Source organism: Aulonocara sp. 'chitande type north' Nkhata Bay, linkage group LG13 (genome assembly GCF_057382095.1).
Source record: "Aulonocara sp. 'chitande type north' Nkhata Bay isolate Kocher_YH1m ecotype deep benthic linkage group LG13, A_spYH_male_GT1.1, whole genome shotgun sequence".
NCBI lineage: Eukaryota > Metazoa > Chordata > Actinopteri > Cichliformes > Cichlidae > Aulonocara > Aulonocara sp. 'chitande type north' Nkhata Bay.
In genome coordinates, this window is record NC_141356.1 from 32864008 (window position 1) to 32881529 (window position 17522).

At 44.8% G+C, this 17522-nt stretch overlaps 1 protein-coding gene across 1 annotated transcript in view; it reads right to left on the minus strand.

Moving 5' to 3' along the window:
* Nucleotides 1–5706: 5706 nt before the first annotated feature.
* fbxw4 (F-box and WD repeat domain containing 4) overlaps nt 5707–17522 on the minus strand; it is a 42480-nt gene continuing 30664 nt past the window's right edge. Inside the window, exons 7-9 of the mRNA XM_086260062.1 lie at nt 16745–16885; nt 6398–6539; nt 5707–5931 (exon numbers count right to left, since the gene is read on the minus strand). Coding sequence (XP_086116188.1) covers nt 5797–5931; nt 6398–6539; nt 16745–16885 — 418 coding nt within the window. The 3' untranslated portion in view covers nt 5707–5796. The remainder of the gene's footprint in view (nt 5932–6397; nt 6540–16744; nt 16886–17522) is intronic.

A 17522-nucleotide genomic window follows, 5' to 3' on the forward strand; every position in this document is an offset into this window, starting at 1 on the left:
ATAAATTAATACTTGCTTCACAAGGTACTTATACCTAACCCTTACTGTTTGGTTTGCACCAGGTGCAAATGTGGCGGTGTGAAAGAGGAAAACCAATAAAGGTAACTAAATTGTACTGACCACGCCACCTAGAAGTGGATCTAACCCCATGAAATATTACATTAACCAGTGCAAAGGTTTTAACAGCTACAAAGGCATGAAGGTTCATTATTAACAAAGCAGAGGTGTGGCCAATCAAGTTAATAAAAAAAGTTTATTAAACAACTGCAAATCCTACAGAGCTGCAGAAACAAAACTGGCAAATTAAGTGGCAGGACTTGTAACACCAAACCTTTAATGTAGCTAAAGACCGGCCACCTGTGAAGGCAACCTGCAGGGAGGAGTGCCCAGGGGTGCCACCACCACTCACCTGTGATGTCTCACTGCAGTCCTCACAGCCACTCTCACTGCAGCTTAAAGGGAGCTTTATACTTGTTTCCCAGTCTTTACACTCACATGCATAAGAAAGAATCCCACCAAATCCCAACACCAAAATAGAACTCCAGTTAAAAGCACCATCAGGCACACCCAAGCTGGACACCAACAAAGTGAGGTGTAGCAGAGACGCGCACACAAATGGTACACAGCATGATTAAAATATAATATAAAGTTAACACAAAACACCACAAAACACAAAGAATAACCAAACAACACAAGTCAACAAGACAAGAAGACAGCCGCAGGGTAGGCCTGCAACAAAAGAGAGAAAAACAGTTATCTGGGGTTCACCCTACTATAAAGCAAATTGCAGACCTCCTGTGGGGATCCTACCACCCTTCAAGAGTCAGGGAGTAGGCCACAGCTGCTCCCTATAACCAGCCTCTGATGAGAGAGCTAGGGGAGGGGTGAATGTTCATGCTGTGTTCACAGACACCATGCAGGAACAGAACATCTCCTACAAAATCTAACCCACTACACAAGCACTGCTGGGGAGCTGGGGTGTGATTCTGCAGCACAGTGTTACAGAGGCATGCCAACCAAGCCACTCCTACAAAATCCAGAGCCTTTAAGAACACAAGTCAAGCCTAGTCCACCTGAGGGGCCTGGCCACCAAGGAGTTGTTTAAATACCTGAGTGACCTGAGTTCACCCCATTGTTTCCAGACTCTGCTTCCTCTACAGAACATGTGTCAGTGGGATTAAGGAGTATTCCTTCCACTGCCAGACTATATCCTCAGTTGAGAGCAACAGCACCCAACCCACGATATATACCGTATGTGTAGATCGGGGCAGCTGCAGCTACTTGCAGCAGCCTCAGCAATGAAAGTGCAGAGCATGGCCCATTAGGATTCAATATACCCAGCCTCCTTCAGAATGGTGTCAAAACCCTGCAGGAGTTGGGAGCTGAAGATCTTCTGGACTGGAGCTTTTGAGTTGAGCTGAATCCGACTAATAAGACCGCCAGGACTGCCGCCCCTGACCATCACCTGACACACATTACACCCGACTTCTATGGCAGGCCTCTCCTGGCTGCTCCAGGCTAAGGCTCCTCGAGCTCCCTCCCTTGGTCTGGCTCCAGGGTGGGGCTCTATTCTGGGCAGAGTAGACTTTTTCCTTTGGGTTAGTTCCTAGGTTCGTAGGGGTTGGCTGAATGGCCTTTCGACTATGACAAAATAGCCCCTGGAATCACTGGGACACACAAACCCCTCCACAATGATAAGGTGGCAATTTGTGTGTGTGTGTGTGTGTGGGGGGGGGGGGGGGGGGGGGGTATCATAATTTATTATTATTATTATTATTGTTATTATTATGATATATTGTTTTATCCAAATATGACCTGCAGTCTCAAGTAGTCCTTGTAAGACCTCACTTTCCAAACACCTCTTTAAATGCACACATATAAAGTTAAGACTCCACTGGCACATGACGCTCAAACTTTACTCTTCTCCTGTTGAAACACCTGCTGGACTGTATGGGAGGTTTTGACATTTCCAGATGTGTGGTTAAAAAATTGATCTCTGTTTATCAAATGGATCCTCATATTGTACAAAGTGGACTTAGGAGATAAAACACTGCATTCCTCCAGTGATGCCACAGACTTTAATCCCTTCAGCGTCTGGATCCAAGCTGCTATTTCATGTTGTTGGGAGCAAAGGACGAGCTGTGTTTCCTTCTTTGGACTTAGTCTCCAGAGACAGTGTTTGCACATGATTGTATGTGTTGAGCATTTGTCTGCACATGTCTCAAGCTAATGGATAAGGAATTTACTGGCAGGCTCAGGCATGCTTTCTATGTCCAACAAGGTAGTTTGGTTTGGTTTGCTTTTACTATTTTATATTATCTTCACATGTTTTTGGTCATTAGCATCCACATAACTTGAAAACTTAAAAATAAGTTTTATTTGTTGTCGTCTATCATTCACCCAGGCCTCACCCCGAGTTTCTGATTTTTCAGACTCTTTATCTATTTTCGTGATCAGCTCTAGATGGATGGATGCTAAAAATGACAGCCTCAACATGGCATTTAATCTGTTATTAGACTCAATTGGTTTCTCTCAAGATGTAAAAGAACCCACCCACCACTGTAATCACACTCTAGATCTTGTTTTAACATATGGCATAGAAACTGAACAGTTAACAGTGTTTCCTGAAAACCCTCTCCTGTCTGATCATTTCCTGATAACATTTACATTTACAATAATTGATTACACAGCAGTGAAGAGTAGACTTTATCACAGTAGATGTCTTTCTGAAAGCGCTGTAACTAAGTTTAAGAATATAATCCACCCACTGTTATCATCTCCAATGCCCTGTACCAACACAGAGCAGAGCAGCTATCTGAACGCTGCTCCAACAGAGGTCGATCATCTTGTTAATAATTTCACCTCCTCACTACGTACGACTGGATACTGTAGCTCCTGTGAAAACTAAGGTCTCTAATCAGAAGTACCTGACTCGATTAGAACATGCTGTAGGTATTACAGGTACTGTGCTGCAGTGGTTTGTATCATATCTATCTAATAGACTCCAATTTGTGCATGTAAATGGAGAGTCCTCTTCACATACTGAGGTTAATTATGGAGTTCCACAGGGTTCAAAAGCTTACTCCAAGGTTCCTCACAGCGTTACTGGAGGCCAAGGTAATGCCATCCAGTAACGCTGTGAGGAACCTTGGAGTCATGTTTGACCAGGACATGTCCTTCAACGCACATATTAAACAAATATGTAAGACTGCTTTCTTCCATTTGTGCAACATCTCTAAAGTTAGAAATATCCTGTCTCAGAGTGACGCTGAAAAACTAGTTCATGCATTTATTACTTCCAGGCTGGACGACTGTAATTCATTATTATCAGGAAGTCCTAAAAACTCCCTGAAAAGCCTTCAGCTGATCCAAAATGCTGCAGCAAGAGTCCTGACAGGGACTAGAAAGAGAGCAGATTTCTCCTGTTTTGGCTTCCTGTTAAATCCAGAATTCAAAATCCTGCTCCTCACATACAAGGTCTTAAATAATCAGGCCCCATCTTATCTTAATGACCTTGTAGTACCATATCACCCTATTAGAGCACTTCGCTCTCGCTCTGCAGGCCTACTTGTTGTTCCTAGAGTATTTAAAAGTAGAATGGGAGGCAGAGCCTTCAGTTTTCAGGCCCCTCTTCTGTGGAACCAGCTTCCAGTTTGGATTCAGGAGACAGACACTATCTCTACTTTCAAGATTAGGCTTCAAACTTTCCTTTTTGCTAAAGCATATAGTTAGGGCTGGACCAGGTGACCCTGAATCCTCCCTTAGTTATGCTGCAATAGACGTAGGCTGCCGGGGATTCCCATGATGCACTGGGGGTTTCTTCTTAAGTCACTTTTTTCCCTCACTATGTATTTATATAGCACTCTGCATTTAATGGTTAATTATTAATCTCTGGCTCTCTTCCACAGCATGTCTTTATCCTGTCTTCCTTCTATTACCCCAAACTGGTTGCGGCTGATGGCCCCGCCCCTCCCTGAGCCTGGTCCTGTTGGAGGTTTCTTCCTGTTAAAATGAAGATTTTCCTTCCCACTGTCCCCAAAGCACTGGGTCATATGATTGTTGGGATTTTCTCTGGTTTCTTTGTATTATTGTACAGTACAATATAAAGCGCCTTGAGGCGACTGTTGTTGTGATTTGGGACAATATAAATAAAACTGAATTGAATCGTAATCTGAGCACTGATATGTATTATAGTGAAAATGAGGGCTAAAGATAACAATAACCAACTTTCTTAAATTTTGAAATAGTTATAAATCTAATGTAGAATCTAATCTATGGACCTGAAAAACACATATGTGCCGATGCTGTTCATAGACTAGCTCCGCCTTCAACACCATCATACCATCCAGACTCGCCATGAAACTCCGTGACCTGAACATTGGCTCCTCCCTGTGCAGCTGGATCCTGAACGTCCTGACAGACATCACCTCATCCACACTTCCACTCAGCACAGGTGCCCCCCAGGGATGTGTGCTCAGCCCCCTGCTGTACACCCTATTCACCCACGACTGTACAGCAACACACAGCTCTAACACCATCATCAAATTTGCAGATGACACCGCCATCATCGGCTGCATTTCTGATGGAGATGAGACGGCATACAGGGCGGAGGTGAGAGCCCTGACATCACGGTGCCGCGACAACAACCTGCTGCTCAACGTCAGCAAAACCAAGGAGCTCTGTGTGGATTACAGGAGGAGGCCACACCCCCATCCACTTCGAAGGAGCAGAGGTGGAGAGAGTCAGGCGCTTCAGATTCTTCTTCCTGCGGCGCCTGAGAAGATTCAGCATGAACCCCAGAATACTTACAAACTTCTATCAATGCACCATTGAAAGTATTCTGACTGGCTGCATCACCACCTGGTACGGCAGCTGTAACGCTCTGGACTGCAAAGCTCTGCAGAGGGAGTTGAGATCAGCGCATCACCAGGACTGAACTAGCAGCCATGCAGCATCTCTACAGACAGCGCCGCATGAGGAAGACGCAGCGGATCCTCTCTGATCCCAGCCACAGACTTTTCTCACTCCTGCCGTCCAGCAGGCGGTTCAGGAGCATCCAGACCTGCACTACCAGACACAGGGACAGTTTTTACCCACAAGCCATCAGACCTTTGAACTGCTGACATCCCATACACACCGCTACACACTCACTACAGTTACAGGACTCTGCACACTGTCACTTCAACAAATGCCACTTAAATGCTCGTTGCACAAACTTGTAAATACCAACTCGTCTTCAATTCTCTAATGTTTAATACTTTATTTCTCTCCTTTTCATTATTATTATTATTATTATTATTCTACAGCTAAATTCTGTTATTTTCCTCTTAATATAACTGCACACTCTCTACATGCTCATGTAAAGCTGAGGAGCACGGGCCAAAGAATTTAATTATGGATGAATGTGGATGCACGGTTTATCTGTACATGACAATAAAACATGAAACTAGGTGACCTGCTCTACCTCCTGATTACATCCTTTGTTACGTGGTGACACCAACAGGCTGAATACATGATTAGGAACACTGGCTCTGTGATTGGCTGCAAACCAGAAACTTGGAGGAAGTCAGTGAACACTGAAGTCACTTGTTCTTCATGGTGAGTAATCCTAACCACCCTCTACACCACTCACTCGCAGCACAGCACTTTGCCTAACTGACCGATTTGACACCAGTGTTAAAAGAATAGAGTCATGTGCTCTTTCATTTGATCTTATTTTATTACACATTTGTAATAGTCAGAAAATAGATATTATATTTATGGAAATGATGAAACTACAAGCAGCGTCTGTGTGTATCATCTAATCTGGGTGCCATTCTGTCTGAAGTCCAGCGAATGCACAGCAGTGGCCAAGGCTGCATACAGGTGGGAGCTGTTGAACCTCAGGCAGTACACCGGGCTGCTCACAGGGTCCGAGCTCAACTGGAAAAACTGCAGAAAAGACAAAACTCCAGATGTAAGGAACAGCATCGAGTGCCACGACATTTATAATCCATCACATCAGATCCTGGACATGTTGCTGTGTGGAGGTTTTTCTGTGGCCTGAGGATTGAGATGCATTTGTTAGATAATTCCTCAATCATCTGACAAAGAGGTCCTCCACATGACTGTGTAGAATTAATGGATCCTCACCACCACCTCCTCCAGCACATATTGGACACGCAGCTGAAAACTTTCTGTGCCACTGGCATCACATAGCACTACACCTACATGAATTTGAACCTTTTTATTGTATAATATTTAGATTTATTGAACAAAAAACTCACTTTTCTTTAAACTTTGTTGGTTGCTGTAACACATAATTGCCCAACTTTTGGGATGAATAGTTTTGTGTTCTTTTAGGCGTGTCAGACGCTGTGTTTGGTATATTTCAGTTCAGTCCTGTTTCTGTCCTTACCTGCAGACATTCAGTCTGCCGTTTGTCCCAAAGACGTACAACACCGTAATATGAGGAACCGCTGGCTATCATGTGGTTTCCATCTGTCTGGATGCAGTACAGCGCGCTATCATGAGGCTCCTCCCACTCCATTGCACACTTCCTGTAAGAAAGGATGACTTAATGCATGCTGATATGAAAGAAAGATTATTATTATTAAATTTGTAAATATAATAATTTGTATGACTTGTAAATATATGTTTGTAAGCTGGATTTATAAAAGCATAATTGTAGTTTACTCTTCATGTCAGATTCTCTGCTTGTCCCAAAATATGGCAAAAACATGTCAAACCTTTCGACAAGCTTACTGAGGTGTTAGTGCCCACAGCGTTTAAATCATATGTACCATTTTTCAAAAATGATATACTGTTGGATTTCTTGTACTAAGCCAACTTCAAAGCACCCTATGATGAGCCAGCCAATAAAATTCAGTGATTATGCAGCAGACTAACACTTAGGACCATATCTTAACAACCTCACGTCAAAACTGTTGTTTGGGCTTTGTCCCAACTTGTTCGTTATCCAAAAACAATCATTTAACTACAATAACGTCGCAGTGAGCAAGCGTGACACGGTTCGAGTCATAGTCTTCCCTTCTTCATCTTTGCCAACATCTGACAACTTAGGATGAAGTTAAACAACACAGTCGAACATGGTGGGCGTCTAAAATTTATGGCACATCACAGTCCTTGTGGAACTAATTGTTTCTTTCCATTTCCATTAAATTCATGTGTTCAAGTGTATTTCTCAAGTTACACAGACATAGACCTGTTAGCACAGCTCATATATTTAATGCCAGGATATAATAAACATGAATTTGTGGTTATGGTGAATTTGTCAACATTAAATTCGTAATTTAATATCCTGAAATTAAGAATGCAAGTCGGGATAATGTCCTCACACGTGATGTAAACACAATTGGACACACAAGTGTGTCAAAGGTGTGTTCTTGGGTTGTTAAGCAGCAGAGTGATTCTTACATGCTGTGGGGATACGATTTTTCTGTCAATAGACATCAATCCTCCATTAGTGCAGCCTCATCAATAAGTGATGGAGCGACACCGGGACAGACATTGGTGTAAGGAAGTGTGCATGCACACACACAGAGCTAACCTCTACGGGGAGCTGACCTGCTAGACTCTGAAAGTGAGACACATAAACAATGGAAACCACAATCAGAAAGACTTTATTAACCCCAAAGGAAATGATTTGGTCACAATGGCTCCATCACCAGCTGCTACTATTATCTACAGGTACTACAGCCTGTTTCAGCTGAAGCATGGTTTTCAATAAACTGCATGCTCAAAACGACGTTTGGTCCCGTTTCTTCTTTTTTACATGTTGAAGCTCGAGTTGGAAACTTGTGAAGATTCAACCATGCAAAATATGATTTTTTTGCAATTTTTCAAGCAGTCTTAAACTTTTGATCAGGACTGTATTAAGTTTTGTCACAGTCTGCCAGTCCTCACCGGTCGACCTGGCCGTTGTTTCCGTGTGTTGTGTTTTTGTCTCGCCTCCTCTCCCAGTCTCCTATTTTCCTGTTTGCGTGTTTCAATTCAATTCAATTTTATTTATATAGCGCCAAATCACAACACCAGTCGCCTCAAGGCGTGTTTCTGTGTGATGATGTGTGTGTGTTTCCAAAAGTCCGGTTTCACGTGTCATCTGACCTGGAAGTGTTCCTGTGCTGAAGCCGGCCACACCTGCTGCTCATCGTCAGCAGCCTCCCTACTTAATTGTGCGGCTGAGCTTCAGTCGACGCTGCATCGTTGAGTTTACTCGTCAGCACAGCGGTTGATAGCTTATGAAAACTTTGCGTGTGTTTGGATTGCCTAGTTGACAAATGTGTGTTTCTTCACCAGGAGTTGGGATCGGAGTTTGTCATGGAAGCGGGGCGAATGCTGAAGTGGGCACAAGTGGTACTGAGAACGCACCCTGAAATCACATGTAATGACTTTTTGGCTAAATTGTTGCTGTTTTTGACGAGGTTTCCCACCAAAAATGTGAATTACACGTGTAAACAGTGTCCTTCCAGGGTTTCATAGTGGAAAAGGGGCAGCTTTGGCTTGAAGTGGCCCAAGCCGAAGAATCAGAAATACAGTGGGATGCAAAAGTTTGGGCAACCTTGTTAATAGTCATTATTTTCCTGTATAAATTGTTGGTTGTTACAATAAAAATTGTCAGTTAAATATATCATATAGGAGACACACACAGTGATATTTGAGAAGTGAAATGAAGTTTATTGGATTTACAGAAAGTGTGCAATGATTATTTAAACAAAATCAGGCAGGTGCATAAATTTGGGCACCACAAAGAAATGAAATCAATATTTAGTAGATCCGCCTTCTGCAGAAATGACAGCCTCTAAACGCTACCTGTCGGTTCCAATGAGAGTCTGGATTGTGGTTGAAGGCATTTTGGATCCTTCCTCTACAAAACATCTCTCGTTCCTTCAGGTTTGATGGCTTCCGAGCATCAACAGCTCTCTTTAACTCACAGCACAGATGTTCAATAATATTCAGGTCTGGACTGAGATGAACGTTCCAGAACGTTGTACTTGTTCCTCTGCATGAAAGCTTTAGTGGATTTTCAGCAGTGTTTCGGGTCGTTGTCTTGTTGAAAGATCCATCCCGGCGCAGCTTCAGCTTTGTCACTGATTCTCCAGAATCTGCTGATACTGAGTGGAATCCATGTGTCCCTCAACTTTGACAGGATTCCCAGTCCCTGCACTGGCCACACAGCCCCACAGCATGATGGAACCACCACCATATATAACTGGAGGCAGCAGATGTGTTTCTTGGACTGCTGTGTTCTTTTTCCTCCATGCATTACGCTCCTTGTTATGCCCAAATAACTCAATTTTAGTTTCATCAGTCCACAGCAGCTTATTCCAGAATGAAGCTGGCTTGTCCAAATGTGCTTTAGCGGCTCTGTTTGTGCTGTGGGCGGAGCAAAGGCTTCTGCATCACTCTCACATGCAGCAACTCCTTGTGTAAAGTGCACCGAAAGGTTGAACGATGCACAGCGACTCCATCTGCTGCAACATGATGTTGTAGGTCTTTGGTGCTGGTCTGTGGGTCGACTCTGACTGTTCTCACCGCCGCTTCTGTCTATCTGAGATTTTTTTCGGTCTGACACTTCAAGCCTTAACTTGAACTGAGCCTGTGGTCTTTCATTGTCTCAATATGTTCCTAACTGTGACAACAAACGGCTTTAATCTCTGAGACAGCTTTCTGTGTCCTTCCCACCATGATGGTGAACAATCTTTGTCTTCAGGTCATCTGAGAGTTGTTTTGAGACCCCCAATTCTTCAGATAAAATTAAAAGAGGAGGGAGACTTACAATTGACCCCCTTAAATACTCTTTCTCATTATTGGATTCACCTGTGTATGTAGGTCAGGGGTCACTGAGCTTACCGAGCCAATTTGAGTTCCAACAATTAGTTCCGAAGGTTTTGGAATCATTAAAATGACAACAGATTTATGCACCTGCCTGATTTTGTTTAAACAATTCTTGCACACTTCCTGTAAATCCAATGAACTTCATTTCACTTCTCAAATATCACTGTGTGTGTCTCCTGTATGATATATTTAACTGACATTTTTTATTGTAACAACCAACAATTTATACAGGAAAATAATGACTATCAACAAGGCTGCCCAAACTTTTGCATCCCACTGTAGTTGCAGATGTTGAGAGATTCACAAACTTTTACAGGCGGTTTATCAGGGACTTCGACACAGTGGTAACATCCCTCACACAACTTGACCACTGAAGTGTTGTTTCAGTGGTCTCCCTCTGCTCAACAGGCTTTCGACCAGATTAAGAAGCTGTTCTTCTCCACTTCTATCCTGGTTCAAGGGGACCTCAACAAACTCTTCATGGTGGAAGTGGACGCTTCTCACCCAGGTCAGAATCACACGTCAGTTTCTTCAGCATCTGTTTTGTTGGCCTTCTTTAGTGAGAGACACACATGAATATGTGACGACCTGCTTGGTTTGCGCACAAAACAAGGTGCCAAATACTCGTCCCGCTGGCCTGATTCGACCTCTGCCTACTCCAAAGAGGCCGTGGTCTCACATTGCCTTGGACTTTGTCACTGGCCTCCCGCCTTCATCAGGTAACACAACCATCCTTACCATAATTGACCGTTTTTCCAGGTTGGTGCACTTTGGGCTCCTCTCCGTGAGCCCAATTAAATATTTGTAACCTACAATTTGTAGGTTGGAAGAAAATTGTCTTTTTTAATCACGACACATCCTTATCACACTGAACTATGTTGAAAAGGTTGATGGAACCCACTGGAATAAATGAAGGCTGAAAAATAGATTTCAGCTTTGAGATACAGGTAGTGCTGCAAAGGTTCAGCACCCATTCTTAAAAATGTTAATAGGACAATAGAAAAGTAGACTGCACACAAATGGGGAAATTCCTCTTTAAAAAATACGATTTCTCAATGAAGTGTGGAGTTCTAGCGAGGCACAAACATCAACCTATGGAACCAGTTCTACGCTGCACTTGACAGACACGACCACGACTTGTGACCCCATACAGACAGAAGGCAGCACACACTGGGAAGATATCGGAGGCACTGTGAAGTATCCTGAAAGTTTATGATCTTCAGGTGAATAATTATAAAGATAAATTTGAGGTGATTGGAATTCTTGTCAAATGAGTAAAAAACAGGCTCTTTTTTTATTTTACATGTCTTGCTTGTCAAATTTCCTCACAGCAACTTTACTTATTGATACTGTGTCTATTCTAGGTTGCCCTTAAGTGGTTATGGGGACCATCAAGCATAGGCATGAACCCCCTCAATGAGATTATTGTCAAGACTGGCTACGGATACCGAATACGGGGATTCCCAGGTACTTGTAGATGTCTTCGATATCTGCAATGTTGCCTTCTGGTAGCTCGGTCCCCTCGGTTCTGACTACCTTCCCTTTCTTCGTTACAATCCGACTACACTTCTCCAATCCAATGGCATTCCTTGCTGTAGATCCTGGTGGTGTGGATCAGTGAATCGATGTCTCGTTCACTCCTGGCACACAGCTTGATGTCATCCACGTAGAGGAGGTGACTGAGGATTGTCCGTAATGCTGCATTCACATCTTCTAGGAGACCTTCAGAGGGGACTTCCTGTATTTTAAATGTCTTCATCCCAGCAATATTCATCCTGTTTGCAAAATCCACACCATCTGTCCTTCTGTGTCTCTCTCCTTAACACCATTCCTACCCAATACCTCCTCTTCACCTACTTGACTATTAACGTCTGCTCCATTCACCACTCACTCTCTACCACTTGAACCAACTTGAACCAGCTCACTGCAGTTTATCTTTCTTTTCTGACATCCAACACTGAAAACCTTCAACATCACAACTTTGACTTTCAGATTCAAATTAATGATCCTGTTTAACACTCCCTTCATCTACACAACACATGCTCTTCCAGGTCTGCTCAACCTGGTCTTGGGCACACACAATGTTACTTCTCTCCTCATATCAACCAGCTCCCTCCCTTACTAGTCATGGTCCATAAACCAATATGATGTAGGGGTGGCTGGAGCATAGGAGAAGAGGTAAAGCAGGTCATCTACTAATCGGAAGGTTGGTGGTTCAATCCTTGGCTGCTCCAGTCTGTATGCCAAATATTCTTGGGCAAGATAACTCCAAGTTATTCCCAAAGGCATCCATCGGAGTGTGAATGTATATGAATGTTAGATACAAACACCAATGCATAGGATGCTTCTATGAATGAGGCATGTTGTGCATGTGCTTTGAGTGCTCAGATAGAACAGAAAAGCCCTACATAAGAACCGTGGTACATAATATTAATATGGCCAAGTCTGGAGTCTGTAGGTCACTCCAAACCTCCCTGTTCACCCCGGCTTTGGACTGACATTAGGAGTGATAATAATGATTATAGTTATTGTAAATTTTCTTAAAACGACCAGACCTTCATTTGTTGGCACACATGGTCAGCATGATTTATGCAGACGTGTGAGTGTATGCACTGTTAGTAACTGAGGGTACTGATTCCACACTGGACCGTATAAGCACCATGGCATCATGTAAAATGTGTATTAGTTTTGTTCTTTTGTTTTATTTCTTGAGTGATCACAGTGCATTTTCTGCTGAACCTCTGACAAAGTGCAGCTTCAGCATGGTCACAGAAGTCTTTTAAGTCTTGTTAGGTTTGTGCATATGAATTATTGATATCTAAAGAGGGACCCCCTCCTGTGCCAGCCATTCTCCAAACCCAACTCCTTTCATAGTCCCTAGAGAGATCAGCCAATCAGATCAGATTTGTCTTACTTGACTGATCCCTGAGAAACAGAGACTGAAACTCCTTGTAACCCTTTTGATCCAAAATAATGTCGTTATATAGAGAATTGCTGGTTAGCTGCCTGCACTGGTCATAGAATAATGGTGTTCTGTCAGGACAAGCAAGGCAAGCAGTGTTTGCCTTTTAAAAGCTAAAAATTGATATAAAATGTTCCAAATTAAGTTATCTCTCTCTTTTCATCTAAGACAGCGCTGTCATAAAGCCCCTCGCATGTCAATGTGTGCATCCAGCTTTTACACTACTGCCATCTTGTGGCCACAGTCGTCTATTGTCGCTGAAACCTGCGCTTATTTCATCTCGTAGCAAAGTCTGGTCTGTCTCTGAGGGCATGTTCATCTCCCATTGACAATGACTGCAGCTGAGGAAGCTGAGAGGCCAGCAGCTTGTATCTCGTGATTTATGAGGACACACTCTGGACGAAGCGCTGTTCTGTGACTTTACACTGATCGGAGAGAATCGGTGTGAGGCGTGTTTGCCTTTCTGTAAGAGCATCCCCTGCTTCAAAGAAATTGTGCCAACTTCATGCAAGCATTCCAACTTTGATGGCAGTTTGTAATGCACATACTGCAAGAACCTGTTTTCTTCTGCTTATCCACTTCAAGGTTGTGGGAGGAGGGGGTGGGGTGGGGTGGAGCCTGCTGTCATAGAGGCAGAGTACATTCTGGACAGGTCGCCAGTGTATCTCAGGGCTAACACGTAGAGACTGACAACCATCACACTCACATCTACAGCATCATTCATGTCTTTGGAGTGTGGAAGGAGCCATGCAGACTCAGAGCCCAGGCAGACTCGGAGCCCAGGCAGACTCAGAGCCCTGGCAGACTCGGAGCAAAAAAAAACAACAGAAACAAAACACCAAGAAGAACAATTTGCAGCTGAATTAGGTTTCGTTTTGGTAACATGACTGGGTATAAAAAAGACCGTCTATATGAGCCAGCTTTTCTCAAAAGTAAAGATAGGCAGAGGTTTGTCAAATTTGTTTGTCAATTGCAAAAACTTTGAATATTTCATCATCTACAATATGCATGAATCAGGCTTACATTATGACCACCTGCCTGATATTGTGTTGAGCCCCCTTTTCCAGTCAAAACAGCATTGACCCATCGGGGATTGGACTCCACTAGACGTCAGTAGCAGTGCTGTAGTATCTTGCAAGATGTTAGCAATAATTCCTGTAAGTTGTGAGATGGGGCCTCCATGAATCAAAATAGTTTCCCCAGCATATCCCACAGATCGTTGAGGGGATTGAGATCTTGGGAATTTGAAGGCCAAGTCAACACCCAAACCTTATTGTACTCTTCAAACTGATCCTGAAACAGTTTTACGTTACGGCAAGATGAAATGTCCTGATGAAAGCCATAAAAGATAACTGTTTCAATGACACTGTGTGCATCATCTGCACGACTGCTTGCTTGTACGAGTCAAGCAGGACCTAAGGTTTCCCAACAGAAGCCCAAAGCATCACTCTGCCTTAGCACAGTTGCTCTCTTCTCAAAGGGCATCCTGATTCCAGGTGATCCCCAGGAAAGTCTCACACACATGTACCCGGCCATCCACGTGACATAAAAGAAAATGTGATTCCTCAGACTACGTCATCTTCTTCCATTGCTGCAGTTTTGATGCTCACATGCCCATTGTTGGTGCTTTTGACGGTGAAGAGGGGTCAGCATGTGCACCCTGTAATCTGTAGTTATGCAGTCCATACACAACAAACTGTACTGCACTGTGTATTCTGACGCGTTCCATTCAAAACCAGCTTGAACTTTTTCTGCAATTTGAGCTTCAGGAGCTTGTCCGTTAGATCAGATGACAAGGGCCAATCTTTGGTCCCCATATGCATCAATATGCCTTGGTGGTCAATGCCTCGAAGAGATTCTGGCAAACCGTCAGACGTCTCAGGAGGGGAAAGCGGTGCTCTACCTGCACTGTGTATAGTGCTGGTGGAGCGCTGCTGACGTCGACTGAGAAAATTGTCAGGCGGTGGAAGGAATACTTCGAGGACCTCCTCAATCCCACTGACACGTCTTCCGAGGAGGAAGCAGAGTCTGGGGATGAGGGGAATGACCCGCCAATTTCCGGGGGCGAGGTCACTGAGGCAGTTAAACAACTCCTTGGTGGCAGAGCCCCTGGTGTTGATGAGGTCCGCCCCGAGTTCCTGAAGGCTCTGGACGTTGTAGGGCTGTCCTGGTTGACACGCCTCTGCAATGTTGCGTGGAGATCAGGGGCAGTACCTGTGGACTGGCAGACCGGGGTGGTGGTCCCCATCTTTAAGAAGGGGGACCGGAGGGTGTGTTCCAACTACAGGGGGATCACACTCCTCAGCCTCCCTGGGAAAGTCTATGCCAGGGTGCTGGAAAGGAGAGTTCGTCCGCTAGTTGAACCTCGGATACAGGAGGAACAATGCGGTTTTTGTCCTGGTCGCGGAACACTGGACCAGCTCTTTATCCTCTCCAGGATACTTGAGGGTGCATGGGAGTTTGCCCAACCAGTCTACATGTGTTTTGTGGACTTGGAGAAGGCATTCGACCGTGTCCCTCGGGGTGTCCTGTGGGAGGTGTTGCGGGAATATGGGGTGTCTGGCCCATTGCTACGGGCCATTCGATCCCTATATAACCGTTGCAAGAGCTTGGTTCGCATTGCCGGCAATAAGTCGGACTCGTTCCCGGTGGGTGATGGGCTCCGCCTTTGTCTCCGGTTCTGTTCATAATTTTTATGGACAGGATTTCTAGGCGCAGCCAAGTGGCGGAGGGCTTTCGCTTTGGTGGCCTCAGAATCTCATCTCTGATTTTTGCAGATGATGTGGTTCTGTTGGCTTCATCGGGTGAGGGCCTCCAGCTCGCACTGGAACGGTTCACAGCAGAGTCTGAAGCAGCGGGAATGAGGATCAGCACCTCCTAATCTGAGGCCATGGTTCTCAGCCGGAAAAGGGTGGAGTGCCCACTCCGGGTCGGGGATGAGTTCCTGCCCCAAGTGGAGGAGTTCAAGTATCTCGGGGTCTTGTTCGCGAGTGATGGGAGAAGGGAGCCGGAGATCGACAGACGGATTGGGGCTGCAGCTGCAGTAATGCGGACGCTGCACCGGTCCGTCGTGGTGAAGAGGGAGCTGAGTGTAAAAGCGAAGCTCTCAATTTACCGGTCGATCTACGTCCCTACCCTCACCTATGGCCACGAGCTGTGGGTAGTGACCGAAAGAACGAGATCGCGGATACAAGCGGCAGAAATGAGCTTCCTCCGAAGGGTGGCTGGCCTTTCCCTTAGAGATAGGGTGAGAAGTTCGGCCATCCGGGAGGGGCTCAGAGTAGAGCAGCTGCTGCTCCACATCGAAAGGAGCCAGCTGAGGTGGTTCGGGCATCTGACAAGGATGCCCCATGGCGCCTCCTGGGTGAGGTGTTCCAGGCATGTCCCACCGGGAGGAGGCCCCGGGGCAGACCCAGGACACGCTGGAGAGATTATATCTCTCGGCTGGCCTGGGAACGCCTTGGTGTTCCCCCGGATAAGCTGGAGGAGGTGGCTGGGGAGAGGGAGGTCTGGGCCTCTTTGCTTAGGCTGCTGCCCCCGCGACCTGGCCCCGGATAAAGCGGATGAAGATGGATGGATGGATGGATGGGTCAATGACCCTGTTGCTGGTTCACTACTGTTTGTTCCTTGGACCAGTTCTGATAGATGCACACCACGGCAGGACAGAATTACTACACAAGAACGGCAGTTTTGGCTTTGACCCAGTCGAACTGGCATTTTTAACATTGTTGAAGCGCCATCAAAGATGAAGCTTTGCTAGCGGGACTCCGTGTTTGACTTGTGTCTCTGTGTCTCTAACTGGAATCAAACCAGTTCAACCAATTTATGATTCACTGAATTCAGTGTTTATTTACATTCATACAGCAACACAACTTTTAAGGAAACAAACTCCAGAGAAACACTGACTTTAAAACCAAACCTGGCAAGAGGAAAATGGTGGCATACCTTGGGCAGAGTCGAAGGTCCCACAGTCGAATAAAGGTATCATAACCACAGGTGAAGAGCTGGAACGGAGACTCAAACCTGATATCCAGCACACCGGCACCACGACGAAAGTCTGAGCCCAGAGTGCCTAAGAATATCGATCTAGTGAAGACAGGAGTGGTAAATGTATTTATTGAGTTTTTTTATTCCACATATGAAATTAAACAGAGTTTAAAAACTGAAAAAAAGAAACTGAAAGTTATTTTTTTGTGGTTTTGTGTTTTGTTCGCCAGCATGACATTGCTGAGTCATTCCTATGCTAATATGCACAGTAGGTTGAATAATTAGACAAATTAATGCTTAACTAGTGGTGCTCTAAGGGGCTATTGGAGAGCTTTATAATAATATGAATACAGTATAGGGCGATACACAACTGTTATTTAATACATGTTAGTCACAGTTTCAGTATTTACGAATAAAAGCTACGTCTCACTCCACATCTGTCATTGCTTTAATAAAGGCAAGAGCCAGAGTGTCAAGCCACAGTATTCTGCCAGCCCCAAGCATGGATGAGTGCAGAGGACTGCATCGGGAAAGGGAACCAACATAAAATCTTTGCCAGATTAAACATGAAGATCATCAACAAAACGTCCGTACTGGAATGGGCGTGGCCCAGGTTAACAACGACTGCCACCGGTGCTGTTGGCCAGGATGGTGCCGGTGGAAACGGTGCTACTGTTGGCTGAAGACGGAGGCGTTGAAAGAAGAGGAGGAGAACGCATGTTTTGAGGCCGTGAGA